At 32.6% G+C, this 16,824-nt stretch overlaps 1 protein-coding gene across 2 annotated transcripts in view; it reads right to left on the reverse strand.

The window, feature by feature from the left end:
- LOC123706460 (zinc finger protein ush) overlaps nt 1-16,824 on the reverse strand; it is a 171,151-nt gene that overhangs the window by 72,369 nt on the left and 81,958 nt on the right. Inside the window, exon 1 of one of the 2 annotated variants that reach the window (XM_045655745.1) lies at nt 11,614-11,792. The exons of the other annotated variant lie outside the window; for it this stretch is intronic. Within the exon in view, the coding sequence (XP_045511701.1) occupies nt 11,614-11,710 (97 nt within the window). The 5' untranslated portion in view covers nt 11,711-11,792. Of the gene's footprint in view, nt 1-11,613; nt 11,793-16,824 lie in introns of those variants that run through there. 2 annotated transcript variants of the gene reach the window in all.

A 16,824-nucleotide genomic window follows, 5' to 3' on the forward strand; every position in this document is an offset into this window, starting at 1 on the left:
ATATGAAATTATTTTCTGAAAAGCAAGCAGTATTCATAGTTGATTGACAAGGAAAACTCTTCCTTCTACGAACTGAACGAAGAAGTCTAAATACTAAAGTTCCATAGCCGCTGGCCGCTAGGACTACATTGTCATAAGAACCGCTGATAACTCGCGAACAATTGGTTTTATCGGAATTCAGTCCGCATTCCAAAATCGTGTCGCGTCTGTAGAATGTCTAGCCCTTTGAAGGCTATCTACGCGTGAGCTTGTCTGCTTTCGCGCCAGCGATATCTCCCTACATCACAACATCTTATCTACCACCACCACTTACAAAGCAATCTCAACTTTATTGCACTGGGAGAAGGTCACAAACTCATGTACCTAGGCTTCAGTTTTACATAAATGTTCCTGTGTAAGTCGTGAAGAAACTACAACCATGTCTCCATTACATTAGGTGCGGTTTTGATTGACAGGTCGTAGAGGTTACGCGCTGGGCGCAATGGAATTCTCTTTTCAAACCTGTCATATTAGGCGTTGATATTGAATGCATTTTTTATTTGACAATGTAAGTTGAATCGTATGCTAGGGGATTGGAGTCGATTTTGATATGTCAGAAATATTGCATAAAGCGTGTTTGGAGTGCTAATTTTTATCTATGGCAGATCTAACGGACACGACATGTCACTATAAAATTATGTGGCAATAGTATCACGTATTTAAAGCAATAAAGTGGGCAAAGTTTGTTAGGCAATGCAATTGGAGTTAAATACTTATGTGTGTTTGAAAAGGTAGTAGTAAAAAAGTAGGTTATAGAAGGTGAATAGCGCCAATTAAAAAAAAAAGTATAGGTGTTCATACACCCAGCCCCAATGAATTATAATTAGTTTAATTAAACGATATTTGATTTAGTCCGTTATCGAGAACTTAAACACCACTATTATAATAATTGTTTATAATGTAGGCTTCACGAGAGAAAGTACCTTTAGATCAATACAGACAAGCAACCTAACCTAGTATTTATGTCTCCTGTACGGATCAGGTAGTTAAAATTTAATCTACTGGCATTTTACGCTCACTGCCATTAACTACTGTGCTGATAAGGCTGATAACGTGCTGATAAGGTGCTGATAACGGCTCGTTGGTAGCGGGTATTCCGTGTAACAATAACAAACGCTTATCAGTGAGTCAAATTCCTTCTTAGCAAATATGTTATTGTTAAACTGTGTTTGTGTACGGTAATCAATTGCTGGTTAGCAGCTCTAATAATATAAAGTTAAAAAGATAGATCATAGAGCAATATAATTAATGGATGGAAATCGTACCTAAAACATATATCTACGATGTCAAATTGTAACAACAAGACGAACAGACGGATTAAGCCCCATAATCGTGGTACGAGTAGACATTTGTTACCTATCAAAAGTGTATCAATATGTATATTGCAGAGTTGCTGTCACATAAAAAAACTATTCGATAGGTATTTAAATCCAAAAGAGACGATAGCATGAAGAAGTTCCTTAGGTACACCACAATATCCATAAAATAAGCGAATTTGTATCCCAAAGTGTACTCAAACATTTATAACCATTCTACAATCTTCACAGTAGAGAACTATAAGTCAAATCAAGCCGAGCGCAGTTACAAACGCGCAATCAACGAGGAAGGAAAATAATTTTAATTGGCACATAATAAAATATGTGAGTTTGCCGTCCCTATCGATTACACGTAGGGATGTGCGCACGTCGATGTTTCTAATCGATGTTTTTTTGTTACTGTCAACTAATTTAAATAGACATTTTAATGAGTACATTATTCGACATTCAGACAGTATAAGATTTTATAAAATGCTATTTTATGCTATGCTATAGTTTGTATTAGACAAGTACAAAATCAACACTATTAAAAATTATTTCCTAATGTAATTAAACTACACATTTAAAATCAATATTTAATTTCTGATTTTTGCTCTATCGTGCCCAAACTGCCATTCTTATTTTACAATAATTCAAATTCAAAATGAATTTGAATTATTAAAATGTGGCTTATTAGTTTGAGCAAATTGCGTGTACCTATTCGAAATATCACAAACAAGCTAACCGTATCCTGAAACACTTAATCTCTGCGCAAAGCGTATTTTCACATCCCAATCCAGTCCACACACTATAAATAAACAATGACATCTCTATAAAATTGTCATATCATTAACATTCAGTTAGAATTAAAGTATCGATTCCAGCGAATCAGTGGCTCGGGTGGCGTGCAAGATGCTCAGATTGCGCAGGTGGGACCCTTCGTGACAATATAATTGTGCCGCATGCCTCATTCCCTTAATTTATACCTAATAGTGAGATAATCGCATACTTTTTCGCACGTCTCATTTACATTTTAGGCTTTTATCGCTCGCCTGGGATACAATAATGATATTCGCGCGATCGGGAGCGCCGATTGTTTAGGGGTGCGCGTGCGCTTCGATGCAAATACAACATGAACATTGCAGCCAGTTCAATAATTGCGTAAGTAATTAATTCATCTGCTTAGCAATGTGGATGAATAGTTGTTAATTTAATAAAGTATATAAGTATGTTGCTTTCAAAATAAACATTTAAAATATTAACTCAATCGATTATACATATTAGTAAACATTATCATATGCCTATAACATTATTAAAATCATTCCATAGAAATCTACTACCAACTTAATGTATCACACTATAAACAAACTGCCTTTAACCCTACAAGCACCGGCACAAAACCAATAAAACAAAACAATTCCATCGACACGTCGCACCCCTAGTTCGTGCGGTATCGAATCTAGTGATGTACCCAACGAGTATATTTCGCTAGGCGTGAGCAGAGCGCGTGTACCCATCCACACTTTAATTGGCTAGCCTCTATAACGTGTTGTATTTATCTCGGTTAATATTTTTGAGGAAACGCCTGGGATCTTGACAATTCAGACGAATCAATTCGAAACTGAATTATACGATCGCCCTGTATGCTTGGTGTGTCACGAACACGCGATGTTTTATTGAGCTAGAATATATTATTCAGAACTGATATCGTTTTTAATTCGTTTTCTAAGCTTTGTAAATTGTAACCTTCCGCTTAGTCTAATGATATTACTATTTAGTTTTTATACACTAGAACTTTTCGCAGTAGAACTCGAGAACAGTAGATATTATTCTTGTGTAGTGTAGATTTAATTCCCGTCCGATTAGGGCCCTTCTGGCCTCCTCCACTCAAGCGACAGCTCAAGCCGAGGTTCGTGGTCCCCGTCAAGGGGGGACGCCCTTGTGCATGTCGCTACCAGGGTGAACCTTCAGTTCACCCCCGCGTCCGCGTTAAAATGTAGTAGCCCTTCTGGCTAACATTGAGAAACACCATACAAAAAAAAAAAAAAAAAAAAAGTAGATTTAATTTAAATGATTTGCCATCAGAACACTAAACATTCTATTTTTCAATAATACTGTCAACGTCAAAAAAACATTATGACTTTGACATGCACAAAGACAACCAGGCAAAGGATCTATCCATACAGCCAAGTTTTCACTGGGCATGTAACTCTAAGGCCACCTATTCACGCCGCTATGCGTCAACTAGTTCGCGTGGGCAATAAATCGGGCGCGGACACACTTACAAATTGGCAACAGATCGGATCGCTTGTCTGCACCTAGCCTTGTTAGCGCATCGCCGATCGCATCGTGACTGCGCCCACGGCCACAATTGTCACTTACATTATACAATTGATTGCGTTGTTTTCTGTTGATTTTTGAAATAAAAAAATCGATTTTGGTTGTTTTGAATGTGTTTCAAAGGTGTTGCATATAAATTATAATTATTTGTAATATGACGAAAACAAATCCTACAAACATTTTTATTCGTAGCATAAGTCAAAGTTAATACAAAAAGTTGTAAAGAAAGGTAAGATATAAAAATATGGTTTGTTATTATTTTAGTAAAGAACGTTATTAAAATGCGAGTTCAAGTATTATAGAAACAAATATTATTCATGCATGTTTCCTGACAAGCGATTTTTCTTTGAAGTTTCACTTTTCTTAAGTTACATAGTGCTGCCCTGCCAGATGTAAAAATACGATAAATACATAATAGCCTTAAAATATTTGGCCAATAAACCACGGCCATCAAATAACGAATCCAAAGCACTATATCTGAGTTAAAACAAGATTCGATGGTTATCGCGTATAAATCTTGTGCGATATAAACAAAATTGCTCAGCCGAAAGACATTTATAAAACTGTATAATGCGTGACACAAATAAAAGAACATTTTTTATATTATTTTTGTGGAAATGTGTTTTATGTAATATCTTATCCCGAGTTAAGATTTTATAGTAAAATCTAGAGAATACGTTGCAATGCTAAATTAATAATCAAATTAGGATCATTTTTTGGATTGGACATTCAATCTTTTAGTTGAATAAGTAATATTTAATTAGTGAGACCGCTGAAATAACGTATAACATGTTGTGTAGCTTAATCATTTCTTTGTTCGAATCCATCTCATGTACTAATTAATATAAGTGATACTTAAAATGCTCTATGCATCAATTTGTCATTTTCACCAAACTCTTGTTTAACAAATTTCTCAGCTACTCAGGTGGCAGATTTGAATTTTAAGCTATGTAAATATCAAATTTACGGTACAAATATAAAAACCGCAATAAATCTGAGCAATTTATGTCCCAATATTAACAACTTCGTAATGGTATAACTTGGCAGGTGATTTGATAAGTATATAAGTATATTTTATTGGTTTACTAACTACGCATAAACCTTGAAATTGTGTTTTTTAAGGATTTGTATTGACTTTGTCAGTATATTGCTTGTACTTTGAGTAATTAAACAAAAAGAGTAGTTTAGGTTGTACTGATTTTAAATTGGCTAGAAATTAAGCATAATTTCGATTATTTGTATTAATTGAAAATAATTTGAAAGCTCACAGACGAAATAAAAGCTTTTAAAGTAATAAAACGTTTTATATGCCATAAACACCACTTGAAAACATTTTTTTTTTTTGAAAAATATTTCTACTGAATAAAATGTATGTTTTTGTCATTTTTAAACTTGAATGCTGGGCCCTTAGACAAAGTAACAATTACAAAACGATAACGAAGTTAGAAATCGCAAAAATGTATGGGATTGACATTAGATAGACCACGTGATCTAACGCGGCGTATGTCAATCCCATACATTTTTGCGATTTCTAACTTCGCTATCGTTTTGTAATTGTTACTTTGTCTAAGGCCCATTACCTATATTTTTGTGTAATTGTTGTGGTACATACTAGCATAGGTATTCCATAAAAAAGGTCACTCAGGCGGTCCATTACAGTCTAATATTATTCTATCTCTACTTTGGCAATATGCTTCTAACACCCATTTTTTTTTTTTTTTGTTTTTAAATTTTAAATAACAATAAACTTATGTCGTTCTCACTACCTAAGCACAAACTCTTGAATTATGTATGTGAAACTTATTTTTGTAAGTGTTTTTTGGTTCCGAGGGCGGGGACCTGGTGATCTGTGATACCGGTTAAAACCCATTTCAGACACCAGCTCCTCCAACTCCAGCTTATTGTTTATAATTTTTTGTATGCATGTAGATTAATTTTGTGACTGGGAATTGTGAGGAGAAATAAATAAAATATTTATTATTTATTTATTATATTTGTCTGAATTTCATACAGTATCCTAAGACAAGGCATTTTAAAATGTAATTTCCCCCCAATAAGGATATTCTTATCACTCCGATATGACCCGCATGGAGATAACAAATTTTACAGTTATTTGGGTTGCTTGAATTTTTATGTATATGTAATTCGCTGATAGCATATCTAACGAACCATTTGCTATTGTTAATATGCTTTATCATGGTGTATTTAATGTTAATTATAACTTTTATTAAAGTTCTTAATAAGGACGTCAGTGACAAATGTGTTTTTCTCTATTGTAATTAAAAAAATAAGATATATTGATTATTATTAATCTTGAAATAACTCGTTTAAGACTCGTAACTCGTAATTTATTTAAGTTTAAATTATAATATAACTACTAGATTATAATATTATAATATTGATATCTGGATCCTTTGTTCGAAGTTATTGTTTTATTTCGTATTTAAATATTTTTTTTTTCTGGTAAAAGGGAATCAAACCCTACAACTCTCATTTTAAAGTATACTACCATTAGATCAAGAGATTCTCTGTGACCTAACACAAAGAAAAAACAGATAAGTAATCTCTCGTCTTGAATCTCAAATCTTTGGCTATCGTTACAGATCTCTTTAAGAACTTTTTCAAAGCCTCGATCTGTTACATCTCCCCAAATAATTATGTTTGATGTTAAAAATGCTTGAATTTTTTGCGGTTTTCTAAATTTTGTAGACAAAATGGGGTTATTCCGTCGCTTTTATGGTATTTAATTTGGCTTTTTTATAAATAACCTAGCTGTTTCCTGCGGTTTCACCCTCATTGCTTCGCTCCTGTTCGTCTTAGCGTGATGATATTTTATAGCCAATAGCCTTCCTCGATAAATAGGCTATCCAACACCGAAAGAATTTTTCAAATCAGACCAGTAGTTCCTGAGATTAGCGCGTTTAAACATACAAACAAACAAACTCTTCAGCTTTATAATATTAGTATAGATGATAAATCTGTTTGTGATATGAAATTTAAGTTCTTTCCACAAATTATGTAATTAGTTACCATCAGTTTTTATATATTATTCTAGTTATAAAAAAAATTGCATATTGAAGCAAAACAGCTTTATAACTTCTTGACTTGGCTTTTGTACTAAGTTCTCCGTGAGAAATAGATAGAAATCTAAAGCTATGACGTCACAATAATGACGAAAGCTCTAACTAACCTTTCGCTAGACACGCCCGCGATCACAAATCAATTAGATTCGTGATCTGACCGGCCCACTTGGAATATTTTATTTTTATTTTTGTGTTGGTAATTCAGTAGTACCAATACTTTTTATTAAGAAAAGTCAATCGATGTTTTATATAGGTATCTAATATCTATATCATGTTAAAGAACCCACCCACTATAACGTATCATGCCATGACAGTAACAGGAACGTGTAAGGCTCGGAAAGTATCTAACAAGATAATATTATTATGATCTACTATGATGAACCGTAGGTATGTATCGGCTGAGGAAAGACAGACACGAAGTCTTTGGATAAGCATTGGCAACTATTGTAAGTGCGAAGAAGAATATTTTATAAGAGTGGCTGAACCGATTTGGATGAATTTTGGATATAGAATAGATTATAGTCTCGAATATAAACATTGAGTTTGTCAGGTACTACAAACGAAGCCACATGTCGCAGTAATATTAAAATAAAGAAACACTCAATACATACTCACAATAATTAAAATAAATTACAGTCTATCAGTAACGTCTTCACTATCACTATCGAAAGCTATTTAAATTAAAATTCAGTTAATTTTAATTATTCGCCTTCGCAATTTACTTAAACGTATCTACCATCAAAATAATGTTTGCCATTTCCGTCTGTGCGTTGAGATTAGATAACAATATTGTTGTCTATCTGTTTTATGTAGAGGTTGTTGAAAAAGGTTCATTATGTTTGTATTTGGAGATATATGAAAAGAAGGAATGTTCTAGACGTTACGTTTTTTAAATAACGTATGTTTGTCTGTTATTTTTTTTTAATCGTTAGCTTTTCTAACTTTTATACTACCTACGTATTTATCAAACGAAAGTACATACTTTCGTTTGTTAAACTACATAGTTTGATATCTATTACATTGTAACTGTACCTATACAAATATTCAGAAAAATTTGTCAGTCTTAATAATAGGAGAACCTACTATACTTACACCATATAAAAGTGATTTAGATCAAGAAAAAATATTGATGTATAGAAACTTCTATATACTTAAATAAAACCTATAACATTTTATACTAATATTACAAAGCTGAAGAGTTTGTTTGTTTGTTTGAACGCGCTAATCTCGGGAACTAGATACTGGCCCGATTTGAAAAATTCTTTCGGTGTTAGATAGTTCATTTATCGAGGAAGGCTATAGGCATCACACGCTATTATATCATCACGCTAAGACCAACTCCTGTACAGCTCCTGCTGAGCCACGTGGATGAAACCGCGGGGCTCAGCTAGTCTAAAATATAAAAATGAATCCCAAAATGTGTTGGTAAGCGCATAACTTGAGAAAGGCTGAACCGATTTCGTTAATTCTTTTTTTATTATATTCCTTGAAGTACGAGGATGGTTCTTATGTAGAGAAAACGGAAATATGTAGGTACCACGGGCGAAGCCGGGGCGGACTGCTAGTATAATAGTATTATATAAAAGTGATTAGATCAAGAAAAAATATTCATAAAATGTTATATTATCTGTGATAAAACTACAGACAGATTTTAATTAATCTCTATTATCAAAGTTACTTAGTGTACCTACCTACAGGATGTAAAAAATATATTTCTCAGTTTTTTTGGATTCTTTAGATTATAAAGTTGCCTACTTACTTGTTTGATTAAATTTTTTATCTATATTTGAGTCAATAAACCAGTCGATCTATCTTTTAAACTGTCCTTGGCTCTACCGGTACATATATTAACTTGCTTAATCTTTTGCGATAAAATTCACGTGTAATTTAGGTACCTAAGTCACATTTAAGTAATGTTGTAATATCTTAGTGTTACATGGTTGTGGCAGTTGTTTTTAACTTAGTGGTTTTATAATATTACCACAGATAATAATAAAATAGTATATAAAGTATTTACGCGTATTATGTACAATGTACATTGTACATAGTAGATGCAGGTTTAAAACTGTGGCGTATTTAGGTAAAGTTGTATGGAATAAGTAAAATTCCAATGATTAATAAAATATTTATGTATGTACTTTCAATAGGCGAATCTTTGCTAGTTTGAGAATAAAATATGATGTGGAGTAAAATTAAATAGGAGGGTAAAATTTAATATCACTAACTACATACCTAGTATAAAACAAAGTCGCTTTCTCTGTCTCTATGTCCCTATGTCCCTTTGTATGCTTAAATCTTTAAAACTACGCAACGGATTTTGATGCGGTTTTTTTAATAGATAGAGTGATTCAAGAGGAAGGTTTTAGTATATAATTTATTAGGTTTTATACAAAGCAGGCGAAGCCGCGGGCGGTAAGCTAGTAAATTATAAATGTTTTCAGAATCACTATATTTCACACGCATTTAATGTAATGTAATATCAAATAACATGTTTACGGACTTACGGTAGTAGGTAATGTTATTATTGAGTATTATAAAAAAATGTTTGCCCAACTCTTATCTACGAAGTAAGATAAAGTTTTAAATAATTTATGTAAAGATACTCAGATAAAAAAAGCTTAAATTAACATGCAACACAAAAAAGGTCTAAATTTTTTTTCCCACCTTCTTGTTTTTATTTACACTAATATGCTATTGTATGTCATTTTAATTTTAAAACATTATTTCATATTTCAATGAAATTTTAGACATTTGTACCTGTAGCTATAAACATTAAAACAATGTAATTCTATTGTCCATATACAGGATGGATTCCCAAAACACGTTTCCACCAGTAACTTAGAATCAAAGCTCTCAAGTCTCAAATCCATTAGGTATCTTGATAAACTTTTAGACACCTTCATACAATTTAAAAAAAATAAAAATAATAATAATAATAGGTCCATTAAAACAGTGAAATTGTTCGTGGATTCCCAAAACACGTGGTTACCAAGCGGTAGGTAAATTCAACGGGAATACAAACTTTTTAAGTTTTTAACCATTAGGTATCTTGATAAACTTTAAGACATACCTTTAAATTTAACATAGGTATTAAAACAGTGTAATTCTATTGTTCACTATACAGGGTGTATTCCCAAAACACGTGTTTACCAAGCCGTAAATTCAACGGCAATCGAAACTTATTAAGTTTTTCTCGATAAACTTTTAAACATAGGTATATTAAAAGTGTAATTCTATTGTTCACTATACAGGGTGTATTCCCAAAACACGTGGTTATCGAAAGGAAACATCAGCGGGAATCGAAGCTCTTATCACTAGTTCGTATCGCGAGCGCAATGCTTTAGCGTTATCAAGGATCTCAAGATTTTTTTGTATGTATAAAGTTGACGTCCGAAAATAAATATTGCTAACGTTTTTTATATTTATGTGAATACAATGCGTTGGAAAGCTTTTTTTTGTTTGTTTTATTATTTTATTATGCCTGGTTGATTTCTGTTTGGATTTATTGGCGATGTTACGACTAAAGATTATTAAATTTATTTGTGCGTGATTCTTGGTAGCCAGCGTTCGTCTATAAAAAAAAAATAACTGGCACATAACAAAAAAATAAAAAATCAAAACGTGTCAATTTAAATTTCGAACACTTATCACCCGCCTATCCATTGAAATTCATCACATTCGAACATTGTCTTACGGAAGTTTTTACCCGCATAGCAAACAATGATACACCCTACGGCGCTGATAATGAACGTGGAATCTCGTGCGAGATAACGCCACCCTCCCCCCCCTGTTCCTGTTATCAGCCGATCGGGAGCCGAGACCCCATTCACTCGCACACGTCATTTTTTATCGCACAGACTAGCTACGAATGGAATTTTTGGTCTGTGGATGGAGTAGTTTTTTACTTTTTTTTTCTAGTAAAATTACGAAATCAGTCGTTATTTTCATGTACCTATAAAATGTATAAAAAATAATATTTGTAATATCTACACAGATGTAAACTTCCTAAAAACATGTATTATAATGTTAAAACAATCAAAGTAATACAATGAATAATGCATTTAATTAATATGCTATGAGACATAAGTTCAGCAACCATTACTATTGTATACTACATATTTGCAATACATATTTCCTTTAACAACTCAATCTCTATTTTCTTTCTTCCACAATGTACATACATACAAAAAAGACAAATTCGTCATAACCGTTGCAAAAGAATACTGACTGAAACTCGAAGCTTAAAAAGGTTTGACATTGACATCTGTCAAAATAGGTAACGAGCCCCACGCGGCGGGAATTTCAAATGGATGTTGTAATTCGCGCTTGTCAGTCATGTCGTCCACTATAAATATTTTATCTGTGAGCAGATTAAAAATATGTAGATATGTATCAATAGATTATGTGCGGTGAAACACATTTATTTTATGTAATGTGGAATAAAGCTTATCTGCAGATCAATGGTATGTTGGTTCGTGTTAATATATTATTTAATAAGTGATAAAATAGGATATTTATCGTGTAATTTAAACATTTAATATTTAATTGATATGGTACAGATAACGAAGAAAGTTTGTGTCGATCTCAACTTGAGATACGTGAACTGTACGGCGTATAATAAAACATTGTAATTGAAAACATGTCAGTTATCTTTTAAGTTAACTGTGGGAAATCTGAAAGTTTGAAGTTAAAAATATTTGCTAATCAGATGCGATAAGCGATGCGTCATAAACTTGACTTAAAATCATGCATACTTTAAAGGACTGTGTAAATAATTATAGAACAATATAAATATCCAATTAGAAATTACGATAAAAAATAAGCATTAGCTTGTAAACAAGAAAATTCGCTCATACACATTGTTTTGACGTCTCGAGCGCCGCCTGGCGGCAGCTCGGCCACACTCGCGCAGGCCAGCTCCAGCTGTTTCAAATACCGCAACCACAATAACATCACAAACGTCAAAATATCACACACTTGAGATTTTTACTTTTTTCAGAGCACAACCAGTTTTCGTCTCCGACGTCATTCTTTTGCCGCGTAAATTGAGTGACTGGCTGGTTGGCGACTGGCGTACGGGCGCCCCTCCCCGCACACAGCCGAGAGTGTGTACAGACACTCACACAGACAGAGGCGATCCCTTATCAGGTTGGTTTAACTAGCAATGGCTGCCCCGAGATCCTATCGGCTCCAAGCTCGCGGTAACGTTGCATTGAAAGATAACGTCAGCGATCGTATCGCAGTGTTTGAATAAACTTGTATAAAATGTCAAATAAAAAAGCTGGTTGCCATAAAAGTCGTATCTACTGGGCGATATTTGATAGTGGCTTTGAGACGTAATGGAATTTGTAATGCGAAATTTTCATTACGTTGATGGTGGCTTTCCATTTCTTTGAATACCGAATCTTTTTTTAATTGCTTGTTACAGAGATCTTTATTAGCGCTAATTTGTACATCCTGTATATTTATATATTATAGAGTTAGGTACTTTATCAAGAAGGTAGAGCCAGCTACATGTAAAACAAACTTAACTATAATTTGCGTAAAATTGTAATTATTATTAGAATAGGTATGTGTATTTCACAATTATTTATCTATCATCCGTGTACAGTGTTCTATTATTTTAAAATATGGTTCAGATTGAGATAAAACAGATAATTCTATATGCGTATATCAGTTCCATCTACCATGGTCCATGAAATGCTATGTCAAAATCAACACGAACGTTTCATTGTGGTTTCATTGTTTATTTCTAAACCGTAGATACAGATAATAAAACGTTCTAAAGTTTTGCACTTATTTTGGTCCTAACCACCATAATAAATAATAATATTTATTAGCTACAAAAAATGAACTTTTTACAAAAAAGTTTATAAATGGCTAGGGAAATATAAAATTAAGCGCTACATATACAAAGGCCATTTTCTAATGAGATATATGATAAATTTTTTGTCTTTACAAAAAAAACAAGCTCTCCAATGATAATCTTGCCTCAGTACGAATAATCGAGAAGAATAATCGACAAATATGGAACAGTGAATCGATTTAGCGCGACTAACGATCAGCGGTGTTGCATTGATCTAATCGATGCTGAGTATCGAGTTTCTTGACAATTTGATTTATTGTAATCGATATATCATGAGTACATTCGAGATTTGTGTACATTTACAGATGGAATGGATGTTCAAGAAACTGCTTATTTGAATAGATTGTATTTGAATTTATACGTCGTTAAGTTTAAGTTTAATTTATAAACTAACTTAATAATAACTTAATTATTTATCAACTTTTGTTTTGATGGTGTGATTTAATAAGGGTGTAGTTTTTAAGTAAATTAGTATTTATAATTAACTATAAGTATTTATAATTAAGTGCTCTATATTATAATTAACTATTTAAATAAATAAATTAATTAATTAATAATACATTTATTGACTTCCAGCCCAGCCTAGCTTTATGGAAGTGATGTAACAATTGAAATCTGATGATGATGTACCTAAAACCTTTTAAATAGTGATCAACTTTTTAGTGGGTCCAGTAGCCAAATAACCCATACAATTAAAATATACTCTGAGCCAACAAACTGACTTTAACAGATAATAAAAAACAAGTAACCAAAGTAACCTTTAAAATTATTTGTTATACTTATTTCAAAAGTTCCTCCAATACAATATTACGCCATTATTTATAAAATCTGACCTGTTCACATCAGATAAATCATAACGATTTCTCGATAAGTTAAATCGATTGTAGCTGTCAAAATTGTCAGTTGAAATCGATTATCGAGTCGATAACGAATAAAATTGCAGTTGTAGGTTTTATTTAAGATTAACTACTTATAGGTTTTGTAATATTTATAATTGGATTTAGTTATAGGATAAGTATACTATAGTATTTTATATTTTTATGAGACAGTGACTCCCTTGACGTCGGTCAAAAAACGAAGCAACGTAAATTCCATCAAACGCTGTTTGATCGAACGACTAGCGCGTTTATAATACAACAACAATATACACATTTTTAATTTCTACACACACACCCTATAACATACACACCAACCACTCTTCAAACAAAAACATTCGCGAAGCGAAGCGAATCCGTGCCAGCGATAGAGATGCTACGCAGGTGCAGATCGAATCTACATCTAGCGTGCTGTGCAGTACTTAACTTTTCCATCTCTACATATCACTTTAAGGGATCTAGCTCGAAATATTTAATCGCTTTTTACCTCTATGCTGCTCGCAATGATGTGTTGATAAGGTATGCTAGTGGAAAAATGCGGTGTTGTTTAGTTAGTTTGTGTCGTTTTGAAAAATAGCGCATAGCATACGTCTACTAAATTGCTTATTTCTACAATTTTGATGTGTACATAATAATTTCGTAAATATTATGTATGTGTTAAGACTTAATACACACATTATATCACACAACAAATTTATTAATTTCCAACGAAAAAAAAAACACATTCAGCAAACTTCGTAGCAAACTCTACATCGACCAGCCTCGCAAATTTTTGAAACATACGTTGCACATAAACATTCGTATTTCAAATCGAAATATGTATCGTATCACAATTAATAAAGACAGCATAGCTACAATTAGAAGGAATTCTTATGCTTATCCACAACAAAGATTGTTAGAACTCGAATAGTCAAGCAAAGCCGCCGAGATAATTCTAAAAGCTACCAGCTCCCGCCGTATATAGGAATCCATATCAAAATTTGAAATTCGTAAGAAAGCGATACGAGTGGCGCCACCTACATCTACCAAAGATAATATCCCAGCATAAATCAGGCTGTACACAAAATGATAAGCCATTGATAAGGAATTAATAATATCGAACTAATGGATTCTTAATGTGACGCAGGGACTTGTACCTGGGTTAGGATTTTAACGTTGTTTTGGGGATTAGTGTTTTGTAGTAATTGTTTGATGTTTTATGATTTGATTTATTTTGATGGTTATATGGTATTTTTATGACGTATTTTGTAATGCCGTGATTAAGAGCATTTTTCTTAATTTTCGTTATGTAAGTATCTGGTAGTAGGTATCTTGGTTATAACGCAATAAGCACCTCGTAGTTTTGCATGCTTATCTATTTGTAAGTAAGACAGAGATCATGTAATTAAGGTTTCATCTGTCTGTGTATGATAATTTATTAAAACCTGCTTCAATTGTCGCATACATGTGTGCGAACAAATTTTAAATTATAAATATATTATTGTACCTGCGTAGTGCTTTAATCAGTGCTCAAAATGTGACCTTCTTACTCTAATGACTCTCATGCGTTCCACAGTCCACTGCATATCATCACAGTATGTTTAGTTTGTGCCGTTTTATATTAGGAAATAATATTGTAATACTGTGATAATACTGTAATACTGTGATATCATTATGAAACATAAATTTTACAAATCTGCGTACCTAACGAAGACAACATGTGATGCAGATACATTTCTTAATCCTGTGATTTTCTTGAAGAAAAGACTTTAAAAAAAAATACGTGCATCATAAAACACGTACAAGAAGATGGCCCACTATCTATCACTATAATATTATATGAAATTTCTGAAACATTCAGAACAGTCGGACCAATTTCGCTTATTTTTATTGCAATTTTTTTCGTCAGGTTATTGATCTTATGAAAGAAAACTGAAGAAATTTGTACCAAAATTACTATTTTAAACTCACGCAAAGACTTCCTGTCTTCATCGTCTTCATCATCTTTCGGACCTGAATAAGCTAAAAACGGACCTATTTCAGACCTGCCAAATACACACATTTCCAAAAATACTGTGGAGCCGTTTAGATAACTTTGGTAACAAACACTATCACGAGGTTTAATACACAGATATTTATGAATAGTCACGTACAGTACTCCAAAAGTGATAATGCGCATAGAAATCTTCGTCAAAGTTCGGTAACTGTCATATGCTCGGAGCGTCCGAAGACGATATGTAGAGTGGTGAAATGCATTTTCTTCTTGCATAATTTAGTAAAATTTGTTTAGCCAAATGAAATACATTTTGGAAATACGACAATTACGAAGATTTGCATGCGCATTATTAGTTTTGGAGTACTGTATAATGCTATTTCCTGAGCTTATACAGCTTATCAGATAGGCCGAGATCGTATCTGCTAGATAAGAGATATAATCAACAACTCATTCCGTTTGCTATTCAGGCCATTGTATGGTAACGATGTATTGTAGGTTTAGATTTTAATTAAATAAACCGTAAGTCGATTTGGTAAAGAAAATGAAGTATGAACAAAAAATCTTGATAAAATGTTACGCGGATGCGGTTTAAAATACAATTTAGGAATAGATATAACATCAATTGTGAGTATAAGTTACGTTACATATTTTTAGATTGTTATAAAGCGTTTGTATCAAATAAACTTCGATATTACTAGACTGATTATGAAAATTACCCCAGTAGGTAGACAGCAGTAGTAGAAAGCTTCCTGAGAAGTGTTAGGAAAAATAGAGCGAGCCGCATGTTTAATAATTTTTAATCCGTATATGTAACGCTTATATCTTATAACTTTTTTATTACTATGTGATACATCCTGGCGAATTTAGGTACCTATATTATGTGTATGTTTTATGACAAAAATGTATACAAAAAAACTTAGTAGGTATCGCATAAAAAGCGTTCTTAATAAAATGAATTACAATACTCTTATTTTACGAAACTTCAATAAAATAACTTCTATATATAATATCGTAATACCAATACAATAGTTACATAAGATATATTATGTATGAACAAAATCGAGAGTGAGGATAATCTTATCAGTACAATTTATTAGGAGAAAGCAATTGATAAGAACCCGTTTTAATCTTATAGGAAAGTTGTGAGATAGTGGAAATCATATGTGGGCTTGCTTGCGAATCTGCTTTGAAGGGACTGTAGGTATATAATGGAGAAAAAGGAATCTTATAACTCTATATATTCGTTTTAAACGATGAATAAATTGTCTAATTGAATGTAGGTACCTATCATAAAATAGTTTAGTTTATTCGCTAAACATTATTACATTTCTTCTTTTTGGTCAACTTTTCA

The sequence above is a fragment of the Colias croceus genome, chromosome 3 (genome assembly GCF_905220415.1).
Source record: "Colias croceus chromosome 3, ilColCroc2.1".
NCBI lineage: Eukaryota > Metazoa > Arthropoda > Insecta > Lepidoptera > Pieridae > Colias > Colias croceus.